At 40.0% G+C, this 21866-nt stretch overlaps 1 protein-coding gene across 1 annotated transcript in view; it reads left to right on the top strand.

Annotated features, from left to right (window-relative positions):
- TESK2 (testis associated actin remodelling kinase 2) overlaps positions 1 to 21866 on the top strand; it is a 101286-nt gene that overhangs the window by 57179 nt on the left and 22241 nt on the right. Inside the window, exon 3 of the mRNA XM_065890310.1 lies at positions 6508 to 6556. Within this exon, the coding sequence (XP_065746382.1) occupies positions 6508 to 6556 (49 nt within the window). The remainder of the gene's footprint in view (positions 1 to 6507; positions 6557 to 21866) is intronic.

Below are 21866 nucleotides of genomic sequence, written 5' to 3'. Positions count from 1 at the left end.
AGCATTGTATGTCAGGCACTGTATATAGAAATAAATTAGATGAGATCTGTACTCTTAAAAACCTTTCTTATATTCCAGTCTGGAGAAGAAGTCAGAAAGGTTAAGAGAAGAAGAGCTAACATTCTCTAGGGCTTATTATGTTCCAGGAGCTCAAGTTGTCTCATTTTATCTTCACAATAACCATATAGGTTAGGTAATATTAACATTGCCATTTTGCATGTGGAAAACTCTGAAATACAGAGAGGTCATCAGTAAGTGGCAGAGCCAGGATTCAAATCCAAGTAGTCTGACTCCACACCCTGGACTACTTCACTTATGCTAATGAGCAATCTTTCAAAGAAGGATGTTAGGAGTACTGGGGGGCAGGAAAAGAGAGAAAGAGTACTGATGTTTACTGAGGGCATCCTGGAGATCATTGTAGAGAAGATGAAATTTTAGCTGATCCTAGAAGGATAATTTTCAGTAAGTAAATGAAGTCTTCCAGCTCAGGGAAGAGCTTTAACTTAAGTTTCCAGGTCATAAAAATCATTCATGCGGGGCTTCCCTGGTGGCGCAGTGGTTGGGGGTCCGCCTGCCGATGCAGGGGACACGGGTTTGTGCCCCGGTCTAGGAAGATCCCACATGCCGCAGAGTGGCTGGGCCCGTGAGCCATGGCTGCTGAGCCTGCACGTCCGGAGCCTGTGCTCCACAACAGGAGAGGCCACAACAGTGAGAGGCCCGCGTACCGGGAAAAAAAAAAAAAAAATCATTCATGCCTTTCAACAAGTCTTTACTGAGAGCTTCCTTACTGTGTGCAAGGTACTATACTAGGTGCTAGAAATACAGAGATAAATAAAACTCTGAATCTTCCAGAGTAAGGAAAGTTACAAGAGAGTAATGTGGGCAGAAGGCAGGTTATAATGAGTTTAGAAACGAAGGAAGGTTAAAGATATGTAGATAGTGTATGTAACCTTAAAGTTTGGTTACAAGTGCAAAGAGTGTATTAGGATCATATTTTAGGGAGAGGGACAAGGGAAGCATTTTTTAAGATGGGTAAATTTAAATATATTTGTAGGATAGAACCAGAGGAAAGGGAGAGATGAGTGAAGAATAAGGCTCATGGGAAAGTGTGAGCTTCCAGAGATAAGCTGGAGCAAATCATGGAAAGTTTCAAGTGCTGTGGTAAGGAATTTTGACATTATTCTATAGGCAGAAGGGAACCATTGAAGGTTTATAAAGAAGGAAATGACATATTTTGTGTTTTGAAAAGGTAACTCTAATAGCCATGTAAGGGATGGCATAATTTAGAATCATTAATAATAACAAAATAAAAAACAACCTTTATTTGATCATAGGCTAGACATTGCTAAACATTGTCCCTGAAATATCCATTTAACCCTCCTAACAATCCTTTAAGGTAGTGTTATTTTCAGGTCCATTTTTTTTCAGATAAGGAAATGGAGATTTATAAAGGTTAAGTAACTTGTTTTAAGTTCCCCTAGGTGGATATGGATAGATTTCTATGCTCTAGTGTAAAGGTGAGCAAACTCTTTCTGTAAAGGACTAGATAGTAAATGTTTTACTCTTTGCAAGCCATACAGTCTCTGTCACAACTATTCAACTCTGCTGTTGTAGCACAAAAGCAGCCATAGAAAATACCATGTCTGTTCCAATAAAACTTTATGAAAACGAGTAGTAGGCCATAGTTATTAACCACTGTTAGTGCCCATTATAGTTTAGAAAGCTGTAGTGAAGGAAGAAACGTAGCTTATTGTATTTTACTTTACCTCTTTTTGCTATGGAGGGGTAATGAGAATAGAATTATCCTTAGGTAGGAATACCATTTAATCTCAGAGAAGCATCCTTTCTGTTAGAGGTTCACTAGAAACTGCTATTTTTAAAAATTTTTTATTTATTTTTGGCTGCATTGGGTCTTTGTTGATGCACGCGGGCTTTCTCTAGTTGTGGTGAGCAGGGGCTACTCTTTGTTGCAGTGCACAGGCTTCTCATTGGGGTGGCTTCTCTTGTTGTGGAGCATGGGTTCTAGGCGCATGGGCTTCAGTGGTTGCAGCACATGGGCTCAGTAGTTGTGGCATGCGGGCCCTAGAGTGCGCAGAGTTTAGTAGCTGCGGTGTGTGGGCTCAGTATTTGCAGCACATGGGCTCTAGAGCGCAGGCTCAGTAGTTGTGGCGCATGGGCTTAGTTGCTCCGCAGCATGTGGGATCTTCCTGGACCAGGGATTGAACCTGTCACCCCTGCATTGGCAGGCAGATTCTTAACCACTACACCACCAAGGAAGTCCCTAGAAACAGCTATTTATGCATACAATTTAACCACATTCTGCAAAACACCTGCTTAACCTTTTATTACAATTGCTTTCCAACAGAATTACTCCTAGAATGAAAATTCTGTGAGAGAAGGGACTTTGTTTTATTCACTGTCCTGTCCCTAATGCCTTACAAATAGTGGCCATTCAATAAATAGTTGTTGAATAAATGAATGGAATACTGACTGTCATAATTCCAGTGATTGGGGAGTTGTACGAACACTTAGAGAACAGTGACCTATTTTTAAGATACCTCTACAGTAAAGATGTGGTATATATACACAATGGAATATTACTCAGCCATAAAAAAGAATGAAATAATGCCATTTGCAGCAACATGGATGGACCTAGAGATTATCATACTAAATGAAGGCAGAGAAATACAACTGTCATATGATATCGCTTATATGTGGAATGTGAAAAAAAAAGATACAAATGAACTTATATACAAAAATAGACCCACAGACATAGAAAATAATCTTATCATTACCAAAAGAGAAGGGTGTGGGGGAAGGAGTTTGGGATTAATATATACACACTACTAAATATAAAATATAAAACCAAGAAGGATCTACTATATGGTGCAGGGAACTATACTCAGTATTTTGTAATAAACTCTAAGGGAAATGAATCTGAAAAAGTATATGTATATATATGAATCACTTTACTGTACATCTGAAAGTAATACAACATTGTAAATCAGCTGTGCTTCAATAAAAAAATTATTACCAAAAAAATAAAATAAAATGTCTTTAATAAGAATAAAGAAGATACCTCTACAACTGCATCTCCCCTAGATTGATTGTTTTCTCATTTATCTTGCCTGGATTTCCTTTGCTCTAGTACAGCTTCCTATCTTTTACCCAACTAGTTTGTGATGTTAACTGCAACTCTCAGATGCTCTATCTGCATAGCTTATAGACGCTATACTGTGCTGGCCAGAAACATTCAGGAGTCTAGATTCAGTCTTCCAGCACTCTGTGTTACTTATATTCATTATTCTTTAGACTTTTACCTGTCCCACATTCCTCCCCTCATTCTCTTCTGTATTAGATAGTTAGTTTCATAGTAAAGAAACCGACAGATGAATAAAGTTAAATGTCCCACTTTTACAAAGCAGAGGATGGAGGTAGGGACAAAGGATGGGGAATGGAGGGGAGAGTAGGCATACATAAAAACCAGCTTCTGCCCAGCCACCTGTGACCAAATTGGATTCTTACCTGGTCCACTTCTAAGTTATAATTATGAAAATGGCTTACATTTTTTGAACTCTTACTATGTACCAGTCACTGTGCTATGAACTTTACATTCATTATTTCATTCAGTCTTTCCAACAACCTTACGTTGTGGGCACTATTATCCTATTTTACAGAGAGGGAAACTAATGCTTGCCTAGTAAAGAGTGGAGGTGGGATTTGAACCCACACCATCTCACTCCAAAGCTCTTTTAACTACTCTGTTATTTCGCTCCCTATTTATTCCCAAGCCAGAGGTAAGTTTCAGCTAGTCATTGGAACCTGCATCCTATTTTCCGTACTACCTAGATATTTCCTTGGGTTCTTTCCTTTCTCAAGTCCCCACCGTGTCTCTGGATGCACTTAGAGAAAACCAGTGGTCCAGAAACCACCTCTTGGAGAAACTCTGAAATTTCCACATTAGTAATTTTGGTTGAAGCAGCATGTCTTTAAAACTCTGCTGTGATGTTACAGCGACCAGGCATTCTCCCTCACTTTCTTTTCACTTAACAATTATTTACTGAGTGAGCAAACTGTTTGCTAGGCACTGTTAGGTGCTTGAGCACAGGGAAGAATATGACCTGGACTCTGCCTTCCTGGAACTTTATGGTCCTTTCCAGCACAGTTACTGTTGTGCCTTCACTCTTACTTTAGTCAGTCTCTTCCCTTTCCTTTGCCCTTCTAAACTAGAACTTACTTGGGACCTGTGGATATTGTTAATGAGACTTCCTTCTTGACAACCCAAGCCCCAAGTGTCACTGACTTTATGTCATTTATTTTCTTCTACTTTATAATCATCAGTCATAATAATTGATTTATGATTTTTATTTAAAAATTATTTTTATATATAAATGTAGCCTGTTGGTTGAAAAAACTTCAAATATGACATAAGTATGTGCACTAAAAAATAAAAATCACCCTTTTCTCCTTCAGTACCATTTATTATTAATGCTTCTAGACATTTTCTATTAATATACAAAATTTTTTTTACACAAATGGGATTTTAAAGCCTGATGTTTTCATTTAATGGTATATTTTGGGTATGTTCTCATGTCAGTGCATAAAGTTTAATTCATTCTTTTTAATGCTATATAGTATTCCAATCTATGAATAAAGCCATAAATTTTAAAAATATTTATTTATTTTTGGCTGTGTTGGGTCTTCGTTGCTGTGCATGGGCTTTCTCTAGTTGGGGCAAGCAGGGGCTACTCTTTGTTGCGGTGCGCGGGCTTCTCATCGCTGTGACTTCTCTTGCTGTGGAGCACGGGCTCTAGGCGTGTGGGCTTTAGTAGTTGTGGTGCATGGGCTCAGAAGTTGTGGCCCACGGGCTCTAGAGCACAGTCTCAGTAGTTGTGGAAACATGGGCTTAGCTGCTCCGCGGCATGTGGGATCTTCCTGGACCAGAGCTCAAACCCGTGTCCCCTTCATTGGCAGGGGCATTCTTAAAAACACTGCACCACCAGAGAAGCCCTATACCATAAATATTTAACAAGTTTTTATTGGTGGGTATTTAGATTCACATACACCGGTGAAGTAGATGTCCTTTTATGTGAATTTTTGCTCACCCAAATTGAGTATACTTGTAAGATAAATTCCTAGAGGTGGAATTGTTGGAGCAATTAAAATTTTTGCTAGATGTGATCAATTAATTACCCTTTGAAAAAGTTGGGCCAAGAGCTCAACAGTGTTTCCTATCCCAGTTTCCTTACCTTCTGGACAACATTGAGCATTAGCATTCTTTTTTTTTTCCGGCTGTGCCGCGCGGCTTACGGGATCCTAGTTCCCTGACCAGGGACTCAACCTAACCACTGGACCACCAGGGAATTCGCCAAGCATTATCATTCTTAATCTTTGTTCATTGATAGATTTAAAAGGTAGTATCTCCTGTTTTAGTGTACATCTCTCTAATTATGAGGGAATTAGAGTACATTTTGATATTATTAGCCCTTTATTATTTTTGTGTGAGTTACACGTGTACCTTTTGCTTATTTTTCTACTGGGTTCTTTTTAAAATTACATATTTAGAAGAGTTCTTTTTATGTCAAGGTCATCCAGCCAATGCGGGTGCTCCCAACCCGTTTGTTGTTTGTAAATTACAGACTGTCAGATTGGGTAGTTCAACCTACTTACTTTCTAGGTGAGGAAACTGAGCCCCATAGGGTTAGTGACCTTTCTGTGTGTGTGAGCACGTAGTCAAATAATGGCAGAGCTAAACCAGCACCAGGTTTCTTTGCTTCCAGTTTGGTGCTTGTTCCATTATACCATGCTGTTTTTAAAGGCTTGCTCCCCTCCCTCTTCTACTATTGCTTTTTTTTTTTTTTTTTTGCTGTATGCGGGCCTCTCACTGTTGTGGCCTCTCCCGTTGCGGAGCACAGGCTCTGGACGCACAGGATCAGTGGCCATGGCTCATGGGCCTAGCCGCTCCGCAGCATGTGGGATCTTCCCTGACCGGGGCACGAACCCGTGTCCCCTGCATCGGCAGGCGGACTCTCAACCGCTGTGCCACCAGGGAAGTCCCTACCATTGCTTTTTACCACTAGGTCTTGCCACAACCAGATGTTTCATGATAAACTTAGAAACTTACAGGAGTGCTATCAAGGTTTGTTATACAGCAGGGGTCCCCAAGCCACGGGCCGAGGACCAGCACCAGTCTGCGGCGTGTTAGGAACCGCACAGCAGGAGGTGAATGGCAGGCGAGCGATCCAAGCTTCATCTGCCGCGGCCCAATGCTCCCCATTGCTCGCATTACCACCCGAACGATTCTTCCCCCACCCCACCCCACCCCACCCCCTTCCCGGGAAAATTGTCTTCCACGAAACCCATTCCTGGTGGCGAAAAGGTTGGGGACCGCTGTTATACAGGAACCCAGTAGACTTCACAGGTATTGGATTGTCTTGCATGTGCAGCTACACTAGTTATGTTCATGTCCTTTTCATTTGTTTAAAAAACATCTGTTTCGTTTTGTAGGTTCATGGGTGTGTGTGTACATCAAGGACAATTGCATGCACTCACAGAGGTAAGACTTCAATGAGCGTGTTGTAGTGACTTCTTTGCCTTAGTTTCAGCATGTATGGTTCCACTGTAATTGTTACTCGCATATGTACGCAAAATATGTGTGCATTTATGGTTATGCAAAAATGGCATGTTAACAATGTTTTCTTCTGTAGCCTGGGGACAATGGCCATATCTATTAATACTCTTGGATTCCCTAATAACATGTGGTGAGTTCTCGGGGAATGAGTGCTCAAATATTATATTGGTTCTTGCTGCCCAGATGACCCCCTCCTAAACTAAAGGATGGTATCACTTGGCTGCAAACTCTATCATGGCAACAAATTCCCAGACTACCCAGAAATTTGTGGTGTCCTGATCTAAAATTCCACTGCTGCTGCTCTAGTTTCCTGATTGAAGGAAACTACTCCTTGGAGAATTTACATCTTTATTCTCATTTCATTTTCAGCCTCTTATAGGCAGGTAAATATGTGGTAGTCATTACTCAGCCTCTGAGGACCTGAGAATCCTCTCTGGAACAAAGGCTTCCCAAATTCAGGTACTGGGTTACCAACTTCAGAATTTGCTTGGGTGCTTCTTAGAAGCACAGATTCCTGGAATACTCTAGGTTTAGTAGGTCTTCAGAGGGCCCATATGTATTCTTGAAAGCTCTTCAGATTATTCTAATGAGCATCTAGGTTTGAGAATCTATGTTCTAGAATGTTTTCACATTTCTCCTTGAGAAGTACCAAAACACAAAGTGAAGAAATTTAGGAAGGAAAATTGTTTAACAGAATTTGCAAGAGCATTGGTTCCCTGGTATTAATCGTTAATATCTTATCAAGGAGGGTCCTGTGTGCCTTACCCTATGTCTTTTTTCTCAATTACTGAGGATACCGGAATGTGAAGTGTGTGTAGCTATGTCCTGCCTCTTGTATGGAAGACCAAAGAAAGTGGGTTAGTGAGGTAGTGAAGAGCATGGGCTCTGTAGTATTGATTGCCTAGGTTTGAATCTCCCTGTGCTGCAGTGTTTTCACTTGTAAAACGGGAATAACGATAGTAATACCTATCCCAGGGAATCTAGATAGGGAAGAGGACTATAGCTGGGCCCTAAAGTATTTGAATTTTAAAAGTCTGGGGTAAAAGGCAGATTGAAGAGTAGCTAGGGAGATAGGAAGAAAACCCAGGAGTGTGTTGGCCTGGAATGGAAAGGAAGGGGTTTCAAGGAGGAAGAAGTAATTATGTAATTGTGGCAAATAACTGTTGGTTAGATCATGATCTCACAGTGATATTGTGAGGATGAAATATAAAACGCTTATTTAACACAGTACCTGGCATGTAGTGATTGCTTAATACATTTTAACTATTACAGCTTTTATTAACAGTGACTCGTCCCTCCTGAACTCCTTGAATTGTCAGTATTTTTCATTTGGTACTTAGTTCTGTACTACTGTTAATGTCATTAGATTTTTAAAAAATTTTACAAAGTATAACATAACAGAAAAGCACACATGAAAAGTGTGCATCTCACTAGGTTTTCACAAATGAACACACCCATAACCAGCATCCTGGATCAAGAAACATTTTCTGTGTATTTCTTTTCTCAGAAGTAAGTCTATAAATTCCTCAAAGACAAAACTCTGTCCTCTCAAGCCTTCTATCTACTAAAGCTCTGGCACTAATAAACTAATTAATAAACACTTGTAAAAGTATTTGTTGCACTCTCTGTTTATATCACTGTTTTCTGAAATGTGAGTTCATTGGAAGGGCTTGTGTGTTGGTTTTACTGACAAAGAAGAACATGCTTTGAAATCTGTGATCATGTCTCAAGTTTAAAAGTGGATGTAGTAGAAATGGCAGAAATGTATGATCATAATGCAACATTCTTTTGGCCATGTTGCACTTAAATAATATTTTCTGTTGCTTATTAGCTTGTTTATAGCCATATACAATATGCAGTAAGTGCTTTGTGAGTGTATTTCCAGTATCATTAATGAGATATTGATATAGTTTATGATATTAACAATCTTTATTATGATGTTAATAGGCTGAAGGCCGTGAGGCCCAAATATCCAAATGTTCTTGCTTGTTTTCAGAAGGGGATCAGCAAAGGCCATCATGCCATAGATTTCTGGAGACTCGTAGGTTTAATTGCCTTATAATTTGACTTGACAGCACAGCTATTGGTTTCACTAAGGATCATAAAAATAAATTACTAATAACATCAAGCATACTGCTTGGAACTTGGATGATATTTAGTAAATATTTCTTGGTTGGCAGAATGCCTGCCCTCCACAGTAATGTGAGCACCATTCCTTATTTCTCTTAAAACAGTTTACCAATAATTACAGGAGACAAGCATAGCTCTTATTAATGCCTATAAAGTATTGATATTATTAAGAAGAATATTTCTCATATACAATGGTGATATAGACTTTTCTGGGCTTCAGCCATTTCCACAAGTCTTCATTGTAATTGTAGACATTAATTGAACTTGGAACAGTAAGACATTTAGGTGTGTTTTCTTTAAACTACCTATAGTAAGGATAGACTTCTAAGTTTTTAAGCAAATGAATATTTGTTAAAGAGAAAGAAGTTGATAAAAGATCAGGTAGGGCTTCCCTGGTGGCGCAGTGGTTGAGAGTCCGCCTGCTGATGCAGGGGACACGGGTTCATGCCCTGGTCCGGGAAGATCCCACATGCCGCGGAGCGGCTGGGCCCGTGGGCCATGGCTACTGAGCCTGCGTGTCCGGAGCCTGTGCTCCGCAACGGGAGAGGCCACAACAGTGATCAGGTAGAGGGACTTCCCTGGTGACGCAGTGGTTAAGAATCTGCTTGCCAACGCAGGGGACACAGCTTTGATCCCTGGTCTGGGGAGATACCACATGCCGCGGAGCAACTAAGCCCGTGTGTCACAACTACTGAGCCCGCGTGTCACAACTGAACCCCTGACACCTAGAGCCCATCTTCGCAACGAGAAGCCACCACAATTAGAAGCCCGTGCGCTGCAACAAAGAGTAGTCCCCGCTCACCACAACTAGAGAAGCCCTGTGTAGCAACGAGGACCCAAAGCAGCCAAAAATAAATAAATAAATAAATGTTCCTTTAAAGAAAAAAAAAAACTAGGTGTAGAACCTTTTGAGTTTAATAAGTTGAATTAAGAATCTAAAAGTGTGTCTTTGACTCAGAAGACCTAACCTTATCTTTCATTTGGTCACAAATATCAAGGAAGTGGAAATCTTTGGTTTTTAAAGACAGAAAATATAACCATATGGTCAGTTAGCTATTGCTGTATAATATCCAGCCACAAAACCATGCAACAGTAAACATTTATTTCTGATACCTCTGCAGGTTCAGCTAAGCTGAGCTGGGCCCAGTTGGGCAGTTTTGCTGCTCTTACTTTTGCTCACTCATGCATCTGTAGGTCAGCTGGTGGTCTGCTCTAGGCTGGGCTTTGTGGGGCACTTTGCTCCAGCTGTTTCTCATTCTCTTCTGGGACCAGTGGGCTAACCTGGACATGTCCTTCTTAAGATGAAACCAGAATAGCAAGAGTATGCTAGCCCATTTGCACAAGTGCTTTTCATGATTCTGCTTATCTTCAAGTTTGCTTGGCCAACATCCTTTTGGACAAAGCAAGTCACATGCCCGAGTCCACACTGGGAGCATACTGCAAAGTTACATGTCAAAGGACAGTGATTCAGTAAGGGGTGAAGAATTGGAACCTTTGTTTGCAATTTCCCATACCCTATAAATATCCCAGTCAGCACATCATAATCATTTGTCTTTTCTACCCTACTTGAGGGTAAAGACTTGCTCTCATTTTAAAAATTATAACTACCAGTTTCTAAACTCCCACTATGGGCTAAGTGCTATGCTTGGTGTTTTATATATTAGCTATAATTCTCACAATTCTACAGTCCTATTTCCTCCGTTTTATAGATGAAAAAACTAAGGCTGAGAGAAATTAAATGATTTCCCCAAAGTAGGATTTAGATCCAGGTTCATCTGACTTCAAAGCCTGTACTGTTTCCATTACAACATGATGTCCTTAATTCACGTCTGTATTCTTCATAGTGCTGAGTACAGGTTCTTGTATGTGTAGCATGTGTAGTATTTGTAGAATTCGATTCTGACTAACTTTGTATATTTTGGGTTATTTGGGAAAGCTGTTTTCTGGTTACTGGATATATTAGAATGTATTTGGGTACAAGTAACAGAAAATAGTTAAGTGGCCTTAAGCAACAAAAGGACATGTAAACTGGAATTCCAGCAGTTTATTAGGTTAGGGGTTGGTTTAATTCAACAGCTAAATAGATGTTATCCAGAGACACCCCCCACCACCACCTCTTTCCATCTCTTTGTTCTGTGCTTACATTGTCAACTTCACCCTAAGGTTGGCTGTCATTCATAAAAAGTGGCTGCCACCAACTTACATGCTATATGTTTTCTCTTCTATATTCAAGTTGGGGGGGGCTGTCAAAGAAAGAGGAGAGAGAGATGCTTCCAGACAGATTATACGACATCTCATAATGTTTTTTTGTGCTTTTTGTTTTTGTTTTGTTTTTATTCTTGTTTTTTAGTTTGTTAAGAAAAGCACAAAGAGGGAAATATCCTCATAATCAAACAGTTTGGGGAACCTCTTTGTGCAGAACCTCTTAGTGCCTAGAAGATTGGGAATTTGGGGGATAAGTAGGGTATAAGGTTATGGGGCAGGGGCCTCAAGTGACAATACTCTGGTCCAGGGAGTCAGCAAAAGAATTGTTTGGCGGGTAGGATGTTTTGGGGTCTTTCTTGCCATTTCTGCCATGGAGAAACTATTCTTTTTTCCACTGTGGCAATGAGAACCACTTAGCTATAAACAGAGCAATTGCTTGGCCTCTTTACAGCGAAGTCACCTCAGCCAGGTAGATACTTGGTACTGAAAGAAATGCTCTTCCCTCATGAGGGAATGGTCAGCCCTGCAGGTGGCTGAAGAGAATTTTTAAATTCACATAGCCCTCATCCTCTTCTCACTCACCATTTCCACCCCAACTCTATACCTTCTTTCTTAAAGAAGAGTTACTTTGAAAACTCCTTGTTTATGTGGGTTGATATGTGTTGTTTCTGAGTCGGTTTCTGTCAGACTTGTAAGAAGCCTTATATAATCAGAGAGCTTACAATGAAAGGAAACTCTGTGGGTTCAGTGACCAAACTCATGCATTATTTATAAAAATGAGCAGCCAGACCCCGATTCCAGTTTCTTGGTGTGCAGTGATATTGCTATTAGTTTTGCCTGCTTCTTTTCTTGCTTTTGTGTGACCCAGTACAGAGTATTCTCCTGGCCTTATTTACCTTGAGCCAAATGCAAAGTTGTCTGGTGCCTGCCTTGGGTTAACTTTGGCAGCATACCCATACCCTATCTTTCAAGCATGTGGCTGCTTTTCCTGTCCCTAATATTTCTTTGCTTCAATTTGATATGCTACTACATGAGTAATCTTCATTAGGCATACTTTGATAATGTGATGCTTCTGTTTAAAAACTTCTGTTTAGCATTCTAGACTCTCTCTAATCGGATTTCAGAATTCAAATTGCTCCCTTTAGTTGGGTGGGTCTTTTGGCTGTCTTCTACACATGCTGGCCTTAGATATGCCTTCCAGGACCCTTGTCTCTCTTCTCCCTTTCACCTTCCAAGTTATGTCAAATTCCTCTAGTGGAACTCAGTCTCTTAAATAGGGTCTGTATAATGACCCGTGTGGCTGGGCCCATAGTATATATAAGAAAGCTGAATTAACTCCAGTGGAAAGAGCCCAAAGTCAAAAATAGTGTGAAATGTTACATCTCAAGTCCTTTCACAATTAGAAGTTTATTTCATTTATACTTGTAAAAATAGCTAAAGCATTCCTATTAATACATGTTGGCATCTTCTTTACTTTTGAAAAAAGTAGCTTTTGTTTAACTTTTTGGTTTGGTCATTTAGTAATAAAGAAATCTCTAAATAAATTGTGGTACATGTTTTCTGCCCTTATTTTTAGTAACTCCCTAAGACATTTGAGAAATAAGAATTTGTGGTTGGCAGTTTAACCCACAAATAATAGAAGAGTTCATTTAGTTTACTTCATTCTTAAAGAAGTTTGTCCCTGACTTGCTAGCTTGCCTCCAGCTCATTTAGTCATTCAAAAAAAAAAAAATTACTGGCTCTCACTATGTGTCCAGCACTATTCCAGGTACTGGGAATATAATAATGAACAAATAATGATCTCTACCGTCATGGAAATTACATTGTAATGAGCAGGGGGTGGGCAGAGGAGTTAGATTAAACAGGAAAACAAATTGTAATATATATGGTGTTTTGTGCTGTGGGGTTTGCAATTTTGAATATGTGGATAGGGGAAGTATCACAGAAGAGACAAAAATTAAGGAGGTAATGGAGCTAGCTATGTGAATATCTGGGGAAAGAGTGTTCTAGGCAGTGGGAACAGTAAGTGCGAAGACATAGAGGCAGAAATGCCTGGTGCTGAATGTGGTCGAAGAACTCCAAAGACGGTGATGTGGCCGCAGCAGAGAGAGTAAAAAAGAATAGTAGTAGATGAAGGTAAGAGAGGAAACATGGGCCAGAGCACGTAGTGTCTTACAGACCATTGTAAGAGTTTCAGCTTTTACTCAGGGTGAATTGAGAAGTCTTTGGAGGTTTTTGAGTAGAGTTGTGACATGATGTGACTTACCTTTTAACAGAATCACCCTGGCTACTGTGTGGTGAATAGACTGAAAAGGAGGCAAGGTTGAAAGCAGGAAGACTAGTTAAGAGAGACTATTGCAACAGAGTCCATGCAATAAATAGAGACTATGCCAAAAAAAGTGAGAAATGATGGTAACTTGGACCAGAGTGGTAGCAGTGGACCTTGTGATTCTGGATCTATTTTGAAAGCAGAGAAAACAGGCTTTCCTGATGCATTCGGTGAGAGGTTTGAGAAGATGAAATAACTCAAGGATAACCAAGGTTTTTGGCCTGAGAATCTGAAGGATAGAGTTGCTGTTAATGGAGATGGGGAAGACTACAGGAGGTACAAGATGGGAAATGATCAAGAGGTCAGTTTTGAACAGGTTGAGTTTGAACCTGTTCAAGTTCAAGTTATCTCCAAGTGGAGATAACTTCATAGAACATTGGGATTCCACGGAGTACTCTGAATGATACCTTCCTTGTGCACATTCCTGTTTCTGTTTATCAGCTTTTTCACTAGAAAATATTTTATTGATTTAGAAGGAGGCGTTTTTCAACTGCTGTATTACTTCCCGAGTAATAATAATGAAAATCATTAAGTCATTTTTCTTATTTCAGTGTGCCAGGTCCTGCTAAGCCTCTCCCTTGGCGGTGGGGGTGGGGATATATTAGCGTACAATCCCATGGAATATATGCTATTTTCCCCATTTTACAGGTGAGAAATCTGAGGCTCAGAGAGAAATTAATTTATCTGAGGTCTCTTAGCTAAGTAGTGGAGCTAGGATTGAGTCAAGTTCCACCTGACTGTAATCCAGTTTACTCGACTTTAAGCTCCTTGATCCTGGCTATTTTGTTCACTTCTGAATCTTCAATGGAGAGAGGGTGGTCTCCCAATATACCTCTCACACATTCCTACTATTCAAGGGCATTTCAGCATTCCTACACCTGATACCTAATTACTGTCTGTACCTTCTGTGTTTACTTGCTCTTTATGTTGGTCTTTTCTTGTTATCGTGGTCACCATTGCTTGCTTATATAGTAAATTCTTAGATCAGTGATTTCCAAAGTGAATCATAAGCTTTTCTTTCCTCAACATGCTCATTTTAGCTCATTTCACCTTCTCATAGAAATTGCTTGTGTCTGTTTCCTACTCAACAAATAATTATTAAGCAGACACTTTGTGTCAACGGCCAGTTTAGGTGAACTTCAAAAAGGAGAAGTTGTTCTGTGAAGGGGCAGAAAAGTTGTTTAAAGCCTTCTGTAGTACTTGGCACAAGTAGCTACTTCATACATGTTTATTAAATGAATTACTAACTTGTAAAAGTATTAGTTGAGTGCTTAGCTTTTCTACAAATGATAGTTCTCTTTTCCTTCATCCCTGATCTCTCCCATTTTCTACATCTTCTCAGTCACCATGACCTGACCATTTTACCTCTTACTACTCTGAATGCATTTACCTTAGGCCAGTTCCTTCTGCCATTGCCATCTCTTTCGCCACAACCTTCTAAACTAGTCTCCCTGTCAGTTTTGTTCCTCACCTTAAATCCATACTGTCTGTATTGTGAGCCAGAGTGGTCCTTTTAAAATACAGATCTCTTTTTTAACCATCTTAGCAATTTTTAAGTGTACAATTCAGTAGTTAGTATTAAATATGTTTTTATTGTTGTGCAACAGATTTCTGGATCGTCTTCATCTTGCAAAATTGAAACTCTATACTATTAAACAACTCCCCATTTCCCCCTTCCTCCAGTCCCTGGTAACCACTATTCTATTTTCTGTTTCTATGATTCTGACAATTCTAGGTACCTCAGAAAAGTGGAATCACACAGTATTTGTCTTTTTGTGACTGGCTCATTTTTCTTAGCTTAGTGTCCTAAAGGTTCATCCATATTGTAACATGTGACAGGACTTCCATTCTTTTTAAGCCTGAATAATATTCCATTGTAAGTATATACATCCTATATTTTACTTATCTATTCATCTATCAATGGACATTTGGGTTGCTTTTACCTCTTGACTATTGTGAATGATACTGCTTTGAACGTAGGTGTGCATATGTCTCTCTGAGACCCTGTTTTCAGTTTTTTTGCAAATATACCCAGAAGTGGAATTGCTGAATGATATAATAGTTCTATTTTTAATTTTTTGAGGAACCACCATACTGTTTTCCATAGCTATTATACCATTTTACAGTCCCACCAATAGTGCACAAGGGTTCTAATTTCTCCACATCCTTGTCAATACTTGCTATTTCCTGGTTTTTTTTTTTTAATAGTTGCATTCTAATGGATGTGAGGTGATATCTCACTGTGGTTTTCATTTGCATTTCTCCATCTCTAATTTGTTGCAGAGACTATCCTTTCCTTTGATACATGAGGGTGTATTTCTGGGCTTTCTATTCTATTCCATTAGTCTATATGTCTGTCTTTTTGCCAACACCACCGTGTTTAATACAAATCTAATTTTGTTTTTCCCTGCATAAACCCTTCTATGGCTCCTCATTGCCCTCAGGTTAAAGTCAAAACATCTAATCCTGGTACTCATTATCTCTGTGGCCTCACTGCTCATTCTTCTCTGACCTGTTGGTTCTTGTCTTAGCTGTGCACTACAGCTGTACTGAACCTCTTTCTCTTTCAGTTCCACAAATGGGATGTGACCCTTTCCACCTTCGGGTCTCTGCACCAGCTCTTCCCTCTGCCTAGGACACAGTCCTTCCATCTCCCAGTGGTCTGGCCAACTCCTATTTAACCTTCAGGACTCAGCTTAGATATCACTATCTCTGGGAGCCTTTTCTAATCTCCCAAGATTAGTTAGGTACCCCTCCTACACGCTCCCATAATACAATAGTATTTACCATTGACTTTAATTCACTGTTTGCTTGTGTATGTAGTTTATAAATTCCTTGACTGTTTTGTTTGCATTGACATCTACTGGGTCCTGTATAGTGCCTGACAATGATAGCTGCTTATCATATATTTTTTTTAATACCATCTTTAAAAAATTTTAAATTGATTAATTAATTTATTTATTTGGGTTGTGCCAGGTTTAGTTGTGGCACGTGGGATCTTTGTTGCGGCATGCAGGATCTCTAGTTGTGGCATGTAGGATCTAGTTCCCCGACCAGGGATTGAACCTGGGCCCCCTGCATTGGGAGCACAGAGTCTTAACCACTGGACCACCAGGGAAGTCCCTTATCATATTTGTTGATTGAATGAATAAATGAATAATCAGTGGCATTTTCTGGTTCAAAAGCATTCAGTGATTTCCTTGCTGATTACAGTATAGTTTTGTAACCTTAGTTGCTTACCAGAATTGCTTAGGAGCTTTTTAGAAAGTGCAGATGCCAGGACCTCACACAAGGCCTATTGAGTTAAAGTCTTGGGTGAGGCCCAGGCATCTGTTTTTAAAAATAAATTAATAAAGTGCCATAAGTTATTTTGATGCACAGCCAGTGTTAAAACATAGAACTCAGGATTAACTCTTAGCCTGATATTCGGTCCTCTGTGCTCTAGCATCATCCTGCCTTTTTTTCTTCTAGCTCTCCTCCTCTTTAACAAGTACTCTATAACTCAGGCAAACTGGGTTTAATGTGTGTACTAAACACTGTGTGTTTTCCTGCCTCTTTATTCATATTATTTCTTCAGCCCAGAATACACTCTTTGCCTTTATCCTATAGAAATCTTCCCTCCCTTCAAGACTTGGCTCAAAGTCCACTTATTCCTCCATAAAACCTTTCCTGATTCTTTCTCTGCCACTGCTAAACCTCCGTACCTCTCCCTTATGTAATCAAAATGTTTCCCTCCATTGACCTTCTCTTACACTTTTTTTGGCACCTCTTTTTAAACATTTTGCCATATATTAAAGTTATTTTTGCTTTAGTTTCCCTGCACAAGTGTAAGCTCCTAGAATAGAGGAGGAACCCAGGCTTCAGGGTCAAAAGACTTGGGTACAAATCCAGGTTCCACCATTACTAGTTGAATAACCATAGACAAGTTATTTAAATCTCTGGGCTTGATTTCCTCATTCATAAGAAAAGGATGACAGGGCTTCCCTGGTGGCGCAGTGGTTAAGAATCTGCCCGCCAATGCATGGGAAACGGGTTCGAGCCCTGCTCCAGGAACATCCCACCTGCCGCAGAGCAACTAAGCCTGTGCACCACAACTACTGAAGCCTGCGTGCTCTAGAGTTTGTGCTCGGCAACAAGAGAAGCCTGCGTACTGCAAGGAAGAGTAGCCCCTGCTCGCTGCAACTAGAGAAAGCCTGCGTGCAGCAACGAAGACCCAACATAGCCAAAAAATAATAATAAATAAATAAATAAATTTATTAATAGAAAATAAAGAAAAGGATGACAGAATGTTTCAAGATCTTGCAAAGTTCAAATGAGGTAACTGTGAAAGTGCTATGTAAAACCAGTTGCTGGCTATTATATAATGGCAGGGATAGTGTCTTACTTATCTGTATGCTCCTAATCTCCCAGCAGTACCTTGTGTTTAGGACACTCATTTATAGACATTGGCTGAATGATTGAATAGGGAGAAAGGAAGCAAACAACAAACATTTTATGTCATCTAAAAAGTGAAGTTGAGGTAAATTTTCCAATGCATTTTAGTACCTGTATGAATGGCTGGAACTCTTGCCTCATGAATGGAGTAATTTCTAAATGGCCTCTTATGTTGTTCAATTGTAAGGCCTCTTGCATAGTCATCCTTTTCCTCTGTAACTAATTTGCTCAACAATTTCTTTTCTACCCAGATTAGCTAGTCAATCAAACATACGTTTCTGGTACACCCAGAAGGAACAGAACCGAGCACTAACTTACAAATAAAACAACAGACATGTTACTTACCTGATAAGTCTTCAAGTCAACTAAGGTGTTTGGATAAGAAAATATTTCATTTTTTTAACCAATAATTTATTGTACTTGGCAGTGTCAGGGACACTTTTTAAAAAAAATAACATTTTTCTGATTATAAAATCATAATACTTGTTAGAGAAATAGCTAATATATCTGGAATGTAAAGTTTTGCATGCATTTTCTTTTTTTCATCCTATGACAACCCTGTGAGATATAGCTATTATGATTGCTATTTATATAAAAAGAAGCTAAGAATTAGATTAAATAATAACTGAAAAGCTCTTTTTCCACTTTTACCTACTTAAGTCAATTTTCAAGTCTTAGTTTAAATTTTCACTTTACTGTAGTGGCTTTTCCCAGTGATCTCCCTGCATCTAGATCGTTACTTAGATCATTATTCTCTTTGATATTATTCTCTTTCCTTTTTCATTGTAGCACATCTCATAACATATAGATCTTCATTTATTTGAATGTTTGTTTATTGTCTCTCTCATATGTCAGTTCCAGTAGGACTGGGACCATGTTCTGTTTTGTTTACCACTAGCAACAAATAGGTAACAGGTCATTGAAGAGCTTGGGGTTCTTGGGGTGGAGGAAATAGCAGGCTTCCTCAGGCACTGCCATTTTATTAAGCTCAGGAAGCTAAAGATCACATTCTTAGATGTTGGAAAGTTGGAGTATTGGTTAGAGAGGGCACCACCATTAAGGAGGACAGTTGTGTTTAGTATGATTATTCTCTTCCCTAACTATTCTCTTCATAAAGCTAATATGGGTTACTTTGGCCCCTTGGCAAGGATGTTATAGAAGGACTTCAATTGTATGATGTGGGGCTTAGAATGGACTGCCTTTCAGATCTATCCCATCATATTATATTGTTATTCCATACCCTTGGGCATTATTTTCCTCATGAGTATGTACCTTTGAAAAAACTGTTGATCCATCCATGAGATAAGTAAAGATAATGTATATATGCTGATACTGACTAGCTTATCCTGTACATAAGGTCATAGAAATACTTTTCTGAGAATACCTAAAAGAAAAGGAGATATTCATGAAGATTAGGGAGGAGAAGATTAAAAATTTGAGAGAAAGAGGCTGGATCATACAGGGCCTTATAGGCCATGGTGAGGATTTTGAATTTTGTTTTAAATACAGCAGGAAGCAGTTGAAGGATTTTAGACAGGAGAGTAGTAGGATACAATTTACATTTTAAAATAGCACTTTGGCTGCTCTGGAGAATTGACTGTAGAGGGACGGAAGTGAGGGCAAGGAGACCAGTGAGGAGAAACGTATAGATTATATGAGAGATATGGGTAGCTTGAACTGCGGTGGTATCTGTGAAGATTTTTAAAGATCTGTTTTAGAAATAGAAAGACAAGGTCTTGTGACTTAGGTAAGAAAGAAGAGTGAGGAATCAAATGATGCCCATTTTCGGGCTTCCCTGGTGGTGCGGTGGTTGAGAGTCCGCCTGCCGATGCAGGGGACACGGGTTCATGTCCCGGTCCGGGAAGATCCCACATGCCGCGGAGCAGCTGGGCCCGTGATCCATGGCCGCTGAGCCTGCGCGTCCAGAGCCTGTGCTCCGCAACGGGAGAGGCCACAACAGTGAGAGGCCCGTGTACCGCAAAAAAAAAAAAAAGATGCCCATTTTCTAGGTGGGTGGTTGTTTCATTTACTGAGATGTGGAAAACTTGGAGAGTGCTGCTGGAGAACTTCCTCAGCTGTGTGTGTATTACCTGGGATTTTTTTTTTTGCTGTACGCGGGCCTCTCACTGTTGTGGCCTCTCCCGTTGTGGAGCACAGGCTCCGGATGCGCAGGCTCAGGGGCCACAGCTCACGGGCCTAGCCGCTACGCGGCATGTGGGATCCTCCCGGACCGGGGCACGAACCCGTGTCCCCTGCATCGGCAGGCGGACTCTCAACCACTGCGCCACCAGGGAAGCCCCCTTTTTTTTTTTTTTAACATAACACTGTAATCGGCATAGTCTCTTCGCTACAAAAGACCAGACTCAGCATTTGAGCTTTTCAGGGATAACACATCACTACATCTTAAAGCCCTTCCTTGGGCAAGAGCTTTCTGGTCTAAGGTCTAAGGACTGAGGTAGCTGATGAGAGCTGATTCATGGAGAGTGTAGAAGGAATTTCTATATGTAGATAGATAGTTAGGGACACTTAATTTGTTCATTAATTCAATTAGTATTTATTGGGGCTTATTCTGCTAGACACTGATCTAGGAATGGCATTGAACCTCTTCTCAGTGAACTCAAGAAATGAAGTTAATTGTGTGTTAGGACTTTCTGAATTTATTTGGAAAGGGTTTAGAATTCAGTGCTATGGTCATTCTCTGCCTTTAGTCGTTTAGAAAAATGTTTTAGAATTTAGCATCCCTAGAACGCTTCTGAGTGACATGACATCCAGATCTGCTGCTTTGTTTGAATTGAGAGTTGGCCTTAGACCAGCATTAGCTGCTTCCCAGAGAGTCCAGTGGCTGATAGAGGAAAGATAATTTGGAACATGGTAAAATAAATCCAGACTTAAGATTTATCATCTGATTTTTCTCATTTACTCTCTCTCTCTCTCTCTCTTTTTTTTTTTTTGGTCGTGCAGTATGCAGGATCTTAGTTCCCCAACCAGGAATCGAACCCATGCCCCCCGCAGTGGAACTGCAGAGTCCTAACCACTGGACCGCCAGGGAATTACAGGGGGCACATCATTCTGACACTTGAGATGGTCTGAAACCAAAGAAAAGGCGCTCTCTTTTTCCTTACAGCTGTAGATATTTATGTATACACCAGACCTCAAGTCTGTTTTCTCAGCAGTAGAACCAGAACTGGCTGAGTCCTCTGTTCCCACCCCTTCCTTCGATAACTCCAACTAGTCTTTGTGAATTTTTGTGAACTTGCGGGTAATTAGTTACCTATCTGACCCTTAGCCTTCAGAGGAGATTTCTGCCTGTACTTGGCATGACTATTGGGTTGGGAAGTTGTCTTCCACATAGCAAATTGGAAACCTTTCCTCCCTTTCTACCCCCCTACCTACTGTTTGCCACTAGAAGATACCATTTGAGCTTATAGTTGCCTCTAACTTTTGCTTGACTTCTTCCTTACCCGGAGACCAAGTGGTGTGTTGATATGGGCAGAAGAGGTAGAAGAAATGATTAGCTTATTTGAGGACAGAGTCTCCTTTGATATAAATCACCTTAATTAGAAACTTAACCTCTTTTGGTTTCCATTTTCATTTTGTCCACTGTCAAGCCCTTACTCCTGAGATCTGCTAAGGGGAGGCAGGATGTGTTGTCTTCCTTAATAGATTGCTTTGTTCACTCTGAGCCCAATCACCAGGTGAATGTCAGAGGTTCCTGTCTGAAGCTGGAGGATGTGGGGTTGTAGTAGATGTGGGGTAGCAAGCTGGAGGGAAGAATGCTTTTAAACATGACCTTAATAGCCATGTTGCTGGTAGAGATATTACGGATTTGGGGATAGGAAAGCAAGCTGGATGGAGTAGTCAGGAGCCCTGGGCTGATCATAAATCATGTCTGGAACCATTGATTGCTAGTAGAGCTTTATGGGGCAAAGAAAATAGTCTTATTGTTATCTTAGTTCATTTCTTTGAGAAGATTTGTTTTACAGATTTATCTTTTAATGTTTATTTAAACAAATTTGATTTTGATTTTGAGATGTTTGCTGTAAGAATTAAAAATCTGTGGGAAAAGCTTAGTCATTCCTTTTTTTTGTTTTTGTCTGTGTTGGGTCTTAGTTGGGGCACACAGGATCTTTGTTGCGG

This window comes from Phocoena phocoena, chromosome 1, assembly GCF_963924675.1.
Source record: "Phocoena phocoena chromosome 1, mPhoPho1.1, whole genome shotgun sequence".
Lineage (NCBI taxonomy): Eukaryota > Metazoa > Chordata > Mammalia > Artiodactyla > Phocoenidae > Phocoena > Phocoena phocoena.
This window is presented reverse-complemented; position numbering and strand designations above follow the sequence as displayed.